This window comes from Hemicordylus capensis, chromosome 1 (genome assembly GCF_027244095.1).
Source record: "Hemicordylus capensis ecotype Gifberg chromosome 1, rHemCap1.1.pri, whole genome shotgun sequence".
Classification (NCBI taxonomy): Eukaryota; Metazoa; Chordata; class Lepidosauria; order Squamata; family Cordylidae; genus Hemicordylus; species Hemicordylus capensis.
The window spans coordinates 205266033-205277274 of record NC_069657.1 but is presented as its reverse complement, the minus strand read 5'-3'; the positions used below and the strand labels follow the sequence as shown (position 1 = coordinate 205277274).

The 11242-nt window shown below is 43.5% G+C and overlaps 1 protein-coding gene across 1 annotated transcript in view; it reads right to left on the bottom strand.

The window, feature by feature from the left end:
- Positions 1-2343: 2343 nt before the first annotated feature.
- Positions 2344-11242, bottom strand: part of NUP35 (nucleoporin 35) — a 28432-nt gene continuing 19533 nt past the window's right edge. Inside the window, exon 9 of the mRNA XM_053285543.1 lies at positions 2344-2673. Coding sequence (XP_053141518.1) covers positions 2659-2673 — 15 coding nt within the window. The 3' untranslated portion in view covers positions 2344-2658. The remainder of the gene's footprint in view (positions 2674-11242) is intronic.

Here is an 11242-nt window from a genome sequence, read left to right as displayed (position 1 = left end):
TAGTCAGAAGAAATGATCCCTCTGCATCTTTGGGCCTGGCTTTGGCTGACCTTGGAGCCCAGCAGAAAAACAGCAAAGTTCTGTGAGCACTCTGACACAATACAAAGGGGAAAGCTTTATAGGCGCCTTGAAAGCACCTTGAATAAAGGCCACAGAAAGGGCAACAGCCTCCAGTATGCCACTGGCAGTCAGCAGCTTCCACTTTGATGGCTACAGGTAAGTCTTATTCTAATGTGTAATTCAAATTCCAGCCTGTACTTATTATTCTGTACCAATGTACAAAGGAGTTCGCTTCAGTTTGTAGAAGGACACCAAGAAACGAGTCAGAGAATGTGCTGGGGGTTGGTGAAGAGATCACTTTGAACATCTTAGGGCTTGCCACACATGCATTTCAACATAATTTAAAGGGCCTTCAAGGACCTTTTTTAAAGCAACATAGCACAATTTCTGCCTTTTTGCAGTGCTCTGCCACTTTGGAGGAAAGTCGTTACATTACATTCACATCCTGGAGCTGCCACTGCCTATTATAGAAGCTTCCCTCACAGGGCAAAGGATTACTCCTGCTAACTGAACAAAGGTATCTGTTAGAGTTGTGATTCTTTTATATTTAGTAGGGGGAAAGCCACCGGCCTAACCCCAGCACAGCATCCCCCTCCCCCATTGCTTGCTGCTGCTAAGAACAGCCCTGCTGGATCAGGCCCAAGGCCTATCTACTCAGATACCTACTCAGCAGCCCACCAGATGCCTCTGAGAAGCCCACAGGCAGGGGTTGAGGGCACGTCCTCTCTCGTGCAGTTGATCTCCTGCAGCAACTGATATTTAGGGGGATCCTGCCTCTGAGGCTGGAGGTGGCCTACAGCCACCAGACTAGTAGCTGTTGGTAGACCTGTTCTCTGTCAATTTTTCTCAGCCCTTTTTAAAGCCACTCAAGCTAGTTGCCATCACATCCTGTGGCAGAGAATGCCATAGATCAATTATGTGGCTTGTGAAAGAGTACTTCCTTTTGTTGGTCCTGAATTTCCTGGCCTTTAGTTCCATGAAATGACCCCTGATTCTAGTGTTGTGGGAGAAGAGAGAGAACGTTCTCTGTCCACTCTTTGCTCCATGCATAATTTTATACAGCTCCAAATGCTGTAGCCTTGCCTCCTAAGGAAGGTGCTCCAGTCCCCTGATCATCTTGGTTCCTCTCTTCTGCATGTTATCTAGCTGTACAATGTCCTCAAGATACAGTGACCAGAACTGATGTCTATTTTATGTTTCTTTTTAGTTTGAGTGCTTTGAGGAACAACTTGCTTATTTTTCCTATGTAAGCCACTTTGAGAACTTCTGCTGAAAAGTAGTTTATAAATATTTGTCATCACCATCATAGAAGTAGTAGGAAAGACAAAATTATCTCCTCCTGCCACAGTCCTGATCCGAAACCCCTCTGTCATTGGCAGAGTGGGGAACCAAAGCCAGTAACACACTTAACACACAGTTTGGCCCAAAGGCACATGAAGAACATGTCATTTAGAAGTTTGTTTCCACTGTTTTCCTCCACAGCCCTCACCTCAGGGTCAGCCATGTAGTCACTAGGGGGCCTAAGGCAAGCCACTATAATTCAGTCTCAGCTTCCTGCCCCCAGCCCCACCCATCTACAATGCAGGGAACCATCACATTGATCTTACAATGTTGTAATGATTACTGAAATAATGTGTGCATTAAAAAACAAAAACACTAGAAAGGAGAAGCAGAAGTCAGTCATTGTCATCATTTGCCAATAAAAGGTCTATAGCGATTCATATCTTTAGTATTTGCCTAGAACACCAAATCCTGTCAAGTGTGTAATTTAAAAGTTCCCTTTCAGTATTTTCAGCTGTATCTCTCTTATCCCAACCATGACTGGTGGCCTTATGTAAGCCCCTATTTCTCAAGGTTTTCCTTGGTCCGTTTCTCATCTCTTACCTAAGTGATTTTAGCAGGCTGCCAGATCAGAATTCTGTAACATTTTGAGTAGGTTGGCAAATAAATATCATAAAGGTTCTATAACCAACCTTGGATTCACTTTAAGAACAATGCTGCAGGCCTGTTTCCTTTTACTGTAAACAATTCGCCTTCTGTGGCAGGAAAAGAAAAGAGTTCTGACCTCAGAGGTTGATGTTTCCTTTACCTAAATGAAAATTATGCTTGCTCAAAAAAGCAATATGCTTTGAAAGAAATGTAAATGTGTATCTATGAATATCATAAAAATGAATTGCATGTTTAAACAGTAAGATGTCTAATTTAGGATTAGGAAATGAAATAATATGTCCTATAAAATACACACCAATCCAATTTTTAATAATAGTCATTCAGAAAACAATATGGAAATTAATGTTTATTTCACAGTTCTCCAGTATGCCTGTCATAAATCTGACCCCACATGCCATTTTCTCTTTATTGTTTTCAGCCTGCAAATGAACATGTTCTTATGTTTATGTGAGCAATTCAATTACAAAGAAATAGAAAACGGTGCCCAAAATCAATAGCCTATTACAGTACTGTGATGATAGGTCATTTCAACTCTATTTAGTCTACTGAAATATAAGACAGTACTTGCTGCTTGGAAGTTCCAAAGAACCAGAACAGAATTCCTGTTGACTTCACCGGTAGACTTTCTAGTGCCTGTTTCTGAGAATGCTAAATTCCCAGAGCCTATAAGAAAAAAGAATTGGAAACGCTCAGTTCACCGCAAGATCAGCAAAGCTAATCAAACTACAGCTCATGAGAGCTATGCAGTTCCCAGGCAGTTCAGCAAAGTGACCAGGAGTTGATAAGCTAATCCCTTCTGCTACTCTAAATATCAGAGAAACTACATCAGGGAAATCTGGTGGCTATATTGCCAATTTTAAAATGGTTAGAAGGCCACACAAAGATGTGAGCATACATGCACAGTGTCATAATATATACAGCTGTTAAGGACTGTTTCTCAAGCTTCTGACCCTTTTCTCCTTCATGGCCAAAGTCACCATTTTAATCAGCGTTGCTTTCTCCCACACTCCCCTCCTCAGTGCTCTGAAGCAGCAGCTCAGTCCTACAAGCTGCTTTGGAAATGAGTTGCTACATGCCCTTGGAGATCTGGTGGGTTCCATATCATAAGAATCAGCCTTGTGACTGGTAAATCTTTTTTTCAATCAAACCTCGATGGCACTCCCTCCGGAAATTGAATTGAAAGCTAGTCTACCGTGGGGTGTGTGGGTGTGCATGCGTGTATGTATAGATCAGGCCTGACTGACAGTGGCAGCACCAGAAAAAAATATTGGGGTATGTGAAGGGGCCAACTTTGTCTCACATGATATTTCTGAAAGGAAAATAATGAGACATGTCATATTAATTTCCTCATCCTAAGCAGAGGAGAACCAATGGGGAGCTCTCATTCACATATATGAAACAGCATTCAGACTAGTCTTCCATTAGTACATTCTACGTATACAAAGGAATAGAATATATTCACAGATGGCCCCTTCCCTATGCTGCCCCTTATATCCCTCAAGATAGGACACTGTGGGTTGGGGGACCCCCGGTGGGGGGAGTTTACAAAGGGAACTGAAGATTGGCAAAAAAATCACCCTTCTCCACTCTGTGCAAGCAGAATATACTTGTGATTGAAAGGCTAGTCTGAACGCTGCCCATTGATTCACTAATAGAGATGAGCAAAATGATTCAGGTACAAATTGATTTGTACCTGAATCAAACTGATTTGGGTGATTTGGAGCAAAACAAATCACCCCTGTCGTCCATTGGCTTGATTCAGATCCAAATTGAGTTGTGCCTGATTCAATTCGAGATTCAGATCTCTCCTATTAATTTCCTCAGATTACCAGCTTTCATTTTTTTAAAAAAGCTAAGCTCTAGCCCTTGTAGAAGTGGAGTTATGGAGCAAAATGTGTGGTCACTATTTTTCAAGTGTTTGGATTCTTTGGTGTATAATAACCTTCCTCAATGAAGCCCTATGAGGATTCATTACACACCTTCATTTCTTCTATTCATTTTGACTGTCTTTTGGACAGTGGAACATAGGAAGCTGTCATATACCGCGTCAGACCATTGGTCTATCTAGCTCAGTATTATCTTCACAGACTGGCAGCAGCTTCTCCAAGGTTGCAGGCAGGAATCACTCTCAGCCCTATCTTGGAGATGCCAGGGAGGGAACTTGGAACTTTCTGATGCTCTTCCCAGAGCGGCTCTATCCCCTGAGGGGAATATCTTACAGTGCTCACACTTCTAGTCTCCCATTCATTTGTAAGCAGGGCAGACCCTACTTAGCTAAGAGGACAAGTCATGCTTGCTACCACAAGACCAGCTCTCTGCCCATGACAGTGCCAACTACACACCCCTTGCACCTGCAAGGCAGTTTAAGTTGTAGGATTTTTTTTTCAAGTGTTTAGGCTCTTTGGTGTTTAATAACCTTTCCTCATAATGAATCCCTATGAGGATTCATTATACACCAAAGAATCTAAACACCTCAAAAAATCGTAAAATATAAACTGAATGCCCAGGGGCTTGTGGGTTGGGGGGTAGTTGGCTCATGGGATGCCACTAATTTTTCACCCCCTCCTGCAAAGCAGTGGGGTCAAAATGAACAGAAGAAATGAAGGTATGTAATGAAAACACCAAAGAATTTAAACACTTCAAAAATACCTTTAAAATATACTGAGTACCCCACAGTGTGTCTGAGGGGGCGTAGTTGGCACATGACAGTTGACAGTTGGCACTGTCCAGTGACAGTCAAAATGAACAGAAGAAACGAAGACAAAAAGTTATTATACACCAAAGAATCCAAACACTTGAAAAATGACTGCACATTTTGCTCTATAACTCCACTTCTACAAGGGCTAGAGATTAGCTTTTTCTTTTTTCTTTTAATGAAAACTGGGGATCCATTTTAGGGTTAGGATATGGCAACTTTGAATCCCCATTGTTTCCTATGGCGTAAATGTTCAAAATCAGTAAAAACTAAAGAAATTCATTAAAAATCAACCAAGTGTCCCTCTGCCTTGAATTTTGGGTGGTAGGTGGCACCCATGGGGACCTACCCACCACTCAAACTAGCTGCCCCTAAGACCTTGTTAAGTGGTCCGAATCAAAGCAAAGCAAATACAAATCGAATCAGGGGTGATTTGGAGGGGGTAGATTTGGATACAAAACAAATTAGGGGTGATTTTGGGGGGGCACAAATAGAATGAAAAAAAGCAATTTGTGCACATCCCTATTCACTAGCACTCACATGTAAACTAGGCTTGCAGTTTGCAAGCATTCCTCCTGTACTACAAAATGGCCATGCATTCTCCTTTCACTCATTTGTAATTAATGTCCATAAGTGTTTGTGTGCAGCATTGATATCGCCAGCACTGAAACTTGTTTGTGTGTGTTTTTATTTCTTAAGTGGGTTTTGTGGAAATCTGACATGGATTAAATGCACTGAACTGAAACGTTATAGCCTGTTTCTTTTATCATTCTGTAAAAAGCCAGACTTCCTGTCTGTAAAAGTACCTAAGAAAACTGCCAAGTTCGTCAGAAGGCATTATTCCCCATGTGTTTCCAAAGGGAGAGTTTTCCCACATTTTCCAGAAAATTAAGGAATTTTTTCCAGGGGGGTTGATTTTTCTGGTAGTGTAGGCAAGGTCTGGAACCGGTTTGCAAAATGGCATGTTTCTATCATTCATGGTTTGGTCTGAGAGTTTCACGTCAAGAAGCGAGGCCCAAACAACTTTATATCGTAGATATTGATTCATGATAAAGAAAAGCAACACAAGTTTGTAGAACATAGCTTTCCCTTCAAGTAATAACAAGGCTTCAACAATAGGGGGGTAAGCTACTCAATTGGGGGAGGGGGACCTCATCCTCTTCTTGAACCACATATGCTAATGGAGGCTCTATCCATAACCCAGTAGACCTTTGCCTGTGCCTTTGACAAAATCAAGGTCAACCAATTATCTACCTAGAACTGTAAAGTTGTGATAAACCAACATTGCTATATACTCTTTGACTTCAGAGACCGGCTGCCCGCCATTCCTCTTATCAATAAAATAATGACAGACCTAGTCAGCGTAATACCAGATATTGAATCTGCTCCAAGCATACCCTGGTATACATCTCCTCTTATATGAAATGCTTTCACGCTTTGAGGTCCTCCAAAGGAAGGCCTTGCTCCACCTCTCATTCATTTGAAAGATGAGATCAAGAAAGAACAGGGATGGGGGCCTGGAAGTCCTTTTGGAGGCAGAGCTGAATCTTCCTCTGTAGATATTAGTGGCTCATGTACTGTGCAGCAAGCTTCCTAAGCATCACGTGTGTGGGGGCTGCTTCCACAGCAAACCCTAAATGTCGGGGTCAGGAGACTCCTTGCCAACCAACAAGGAGTGCATCCTCACACGCCTGCTGCTACCCCATTATTCCCAATGGGAGTAACAGCAGGAGTTTGAGGACTCACTCCTTGAAAGGCACGGAGCTTCTCCACCAGTGGGGTTTTAAGTGCCATGGAAGCAGCGAGCATCCCTGGTGGTGCTTAGACAGGCAGCTTGGGAGTCACTGTTTCTATTCAAATTGGCATTCAGGATTTCATCGCTGTTTAGGCCAGCTTGCTAATTTTATTCTTTCTTCTGTCATATTTATCATGTGGCTCCTTGCATCACCTTATCTTGCTTAACTTGATGTTAGTTTTGAGGCTGAAATCCTAAACCTGATTACTAGAGAGGAAGTCCCATTGAAGTGGGGCTTCTTTCTGAGTCAACAGGTATAGGATTGCACTCCACATGCATCCTGTGCTTAGAACTCCCCATTCCCCTCAGTCACTCTTTTTTCTAAAGCAGTTGCACAGGGCCCCAGTCTAGTTTAGGACCGCAGGTCTACAGTACAGAGGTAGTGAGTTTCAACCTTCTCCTCTGTGCTGTTTTCGAACTGAAAATCCCCACCCCAGCTGCCCTTTGCTGCAAATAGCAACTTTAGGGGCAAACAATAACAGGGAAACTGTACAGGGAAGGCGGGTTAGAGGCCCTCCCTCCTGGAGTTGCAGTCCCAAGTAGGCTTGGACTCTTATTGCTTTGGCTCAAAAGAAAGAAAGAGGGGATCTCAAACACAGGATTCCACAATGTATTTAGAACATCTTGATGATGACTCTTCAGAATGTTTACTTGCTGCTTTACAGACACAGCACTCAAAGTGACTTCTATAACAGACGGACAAGATGGCTCTGGTTACCAAAGAGCTCACAGCCTAGAAAGAAACAAGGGAGACAGCCCTTGTGCCCAACAGCCACCAAGTGCGCAGACATAATACACATACACCCTCTTTGCTGGTGAGCAGGGGAGTTTGGCTCTGAGAGCACAAGTTAACAGTCTTCTCTAGGGGGTCCCAAATCCTCTGAAACAGAACTGAGCTACTACTCCTAGAAACTAGTGAGGCTGTTCACACATGCGTGCAGAACCGAACTCCGGGAGCCCAGCCCAGTCTTGCACGTGCATGTGAACCACCGGGATGGGGCCGGTCCTGGCGGCTCCACAGCAGCAACCCCACCCATTTAGCCACCCTGTAAAATGAGGTTAAATGAGCAAGCTCTCCCTCAACCTCATTTTTGGGCTCATGTGGCAACTGCAGTTGCCATACCATGGGCAGCCTGGGGAGGGGGGATCCCCATGACGTACCGTGGTACTTCCAGGGGCCGGGACGGCACACCCCAGCCCCTGCTCCCCACTGCCCTGGCATGTGGGTTAACATCTGGGCATGTAGGGAGAACCATGACCTGAGGGTTGGGTGGGGGTTAAATCCTGCCCACAGACGGTTGCTATTTTAATGAAGGAAAAAATCACAAGCACAAATGACCCCTTTCTCTCACTCCCTTTGATGCTAGGTTTGCAGTAAAGTAGAACTTTACTGCACACCCACATCTCTTCCAACTTTCATCTCTCTGATTATAGTACCAGAAGCTTAGAGCCATGAAACAGACAAAGTATGCAATCTCATTTCAAGTTGTTAATGCCCAGCATGCACTAGCTGCTTAAAATGAAGAGTTAAACAGGATTTTCTCCAATCACTCTGGGTATGCATAAGCCCATTTAGTCAAAGGTTGAAGTGGTTAAGTACTGTTGTACCTCTTAACTGTAATATCAATTAGCAACAGCATCAGTTGTGGTTTGCCAAGATGCCACTGAATAATTTTCAGTTCACTTGCATAGCTGCAGCACTTCAGTAAGATACCACAAGATGGCAGTCAGTTGTAGCATATGAAAACCTTTTTCAGGGGGGAAAGATATCCGTATTCCCTGTATATGAGCTGATCTGAGGCAAGTTCCACCAGAGTACAATTTACCTAAGCTTTTACATTACATTACCTAAGCTTTTACATTAACTTCACAAGATTTTTAATACTGGATGGCAGAAAGGAAAACCCACTGGGTATCACTAATCATCTCTCATTCTCCAATACAGCCTAGCCTTGTAAATCAGTGCCCACAAGTTCCAGGCAAGGCTTTCAGAAAGATGAGAACTGTGCAGAATATAACTCAGGGTAGTAAATCCTAACACCTACACAATTTTCCCCCAACATGTTAAACTGATGAACAATTGGTAAAACCACATTTCCTATTCTATCCAGCAAGATCACTGAGCTGACCTTTGATAGGACACTGAGAATAACCAGTCCTGAGAGTACTGAATACTCATGCTGTTTTGCTTTTTGGTACCAGATAACTCCAAGACAGCAGTGGGTCTACCTAGACATTAACTGGATGGTAGGACTGTACCACACTTTACATGGGCATTTTCAATTAAAGCAAACAACCTTCAGTTTACAGGATAATTATGAGTGTTACAGCTGCAACTGAACTCCAAAAAATGAGGTTTGATGGCCCATGATGTTTACATCATGGGAGCATGAGACCCTACGTCCAGTCAGATATTGTACTGGCTTACAAAACCATAATCACGGAAACACTATTTGGAAAGGTCCTCCTTGCTCCACTGCACTTCTTGCATAGGCTGATGGCAAAATAAATATCAGAAGATTCGGTAGCAATGTTTAAAATTTTGGTAATGTGTGCTTCTGAGCATATGGTGAGTGCCATTACCTATATTGGCAGTGGACTGGAGCAAGGAGAACCTAGCCCAGGCCTACTCAACTTAGCCCCCCCAGCTGCTTTTGGACTACAACTCCCATAATCCCCAGCCACAGTGACCAATACCCAGGGATTATGGGAATTGTAGGCCAACATCTGCAAGAGGACCAAAGCTGAGCAGCCCTGACCTAACCCAATTATGTTTCCATGGTTGTTGTTTTGTAAGCCAGTACAAATTCAAACTCTGGAAGATATCCCAAACTTGGTCAAACCGCAGACAATACCTGCAAACTAACCTTCCTTGGCCATTAGTAGAGTGGCGCTCCCCACCCACATGGCTGAAGCACCACAGAGGTCTCAAAGCAATTGAAGCAGCTTTGCATGCAACTGGGCTCAATAATTTTGTCTCCTGAAAATACTAGTTTACCCTGATAAGAGACCTAGCTTTGATCACCAATTGCCTCCATCAGCTAAGGTAAAACATCACTCTTTCTTTGGGACTACAGTTGAAAACAGACTGCAATTGCAATGAGATGTTGCTGCTCATCTGACGAAGCTAGACCCTGCTGGAAAGCATGTTTTTGGCCTTCCGCTGGGGTAGAAATTCCTGATCCCAATCTCATCTTGTTCAGCCTTCACAGAAAGAGAGGAATGCTGAGGTAAGATAAGGAGACTGCAAACACATATCAGAGTGTGAGCTCAAAGGACCAGTGTTAAAATAACATTCCCATGAAGTAGTGACAAAGATACAGTCCTCAAACTATCAACTTCTGTATCCAAGCAGAAATCTTTCACTTGATTGGTATCGCAGCTTTGCTGCACACAGCATGCCAGCAGAAGGCATGGTCCATAAGCCTTTCATTCTGCCTAGACAGAGAGGTGTGCTTCCTTTCTAGAACAGTGCTTGTCACAGCCCAAAGACCCCATGTTACAGTCATGTATGTAACTATGGTTGACTCGTTTTTTGTAGGATACAACACAGCATTAGCACAATCTTCATCTCTGAAGACACTTACAGCTTTCCCCCCTGCAAGTCATTTTGCAAAACGCTTGGGACCCTGTTTGCAGAGACCCAGAGTCTTCCATTGCGTTCAGTTCAGAGCCACTCTTGGTATTTAATATAGCAGTGTGATCCTGGACCCAACTAAGGGCCCCCTAGAAGCAAATTGACTCAGCACTCCAGTGCAGAATACACACTGAGGCTGATCACACGTGCAGCCAAGAGGGGGCTAAGACAGCCAAGTCTGCTCTTGCCTGCACATGGGAAGCCACAGCAGCCAAGCAGCAAACCCACCTGCACAGCCACCTCCTTAAATGAAGTTAAGGGAGCACTCACTCTCTTAACCCCATTTCCCTGCTCATGGGCAGTGCTGGCTGCTTTTAGCTGTCGCTGCTGGGATACCCATAATGGATACTCACATTGCACTATGGGAGTTCTGAGGGCCAGAAAGACACATCCTACACCAACCCTCCACCCGCCCAGGTAACAATGAGGGATTGTCTGCGGGTAAGGTAAGTTTGAGCAGCCTTCCCCACTTCCCCCCACCAAGCCCTTCTCACTAATCATGAGAAAGGGCTCACTAGCTGCTTGTCAGCCATAGTTTTATCATTTATAAGCCACATCTCTACACAGATGAATTCAAAATGGGACAAAGTCTAAACACAGAATAAAATCATATTTCAATAAATGAGTAAACACACAGAAGAGAATAGCAAATGCAACAGAAATTAAACTTCAAATGTTCTTTTAAATAAAGATGCCTTAGCCTGCTTAAACAAGAGGTGACAGGGGTATTTCATAATTGAAGAGGCAGCAGAGACAGTCTTTAGACAGTGGACTAGACCAGGTTAAGGCTTGATTTATTTATTGAACAAATTTTTTGTACTGTCCCATATGGAAGTCCCTGGGTGGTTCACAGTCCAAGAACACAATTAAAACATTAGCACAATTGAAACAGTTTAAAATACAGATACAAACTCTAGAATGTAAAACTTTAGAGCTATAAACCAAAAGCCCAACTAAACAGATGCGTCCTCCAGGTCTTTCTTAAAAACATCCAGAGAAGAGGAGGCTCTAATTTCATTAAGGAGCGTGTTCAGAGTCCTGCGGCAACCCTAGAAAAGGTGCCGTTTCAAGCCACTACAAACCAAGCTGGTGGCAACCACAACCG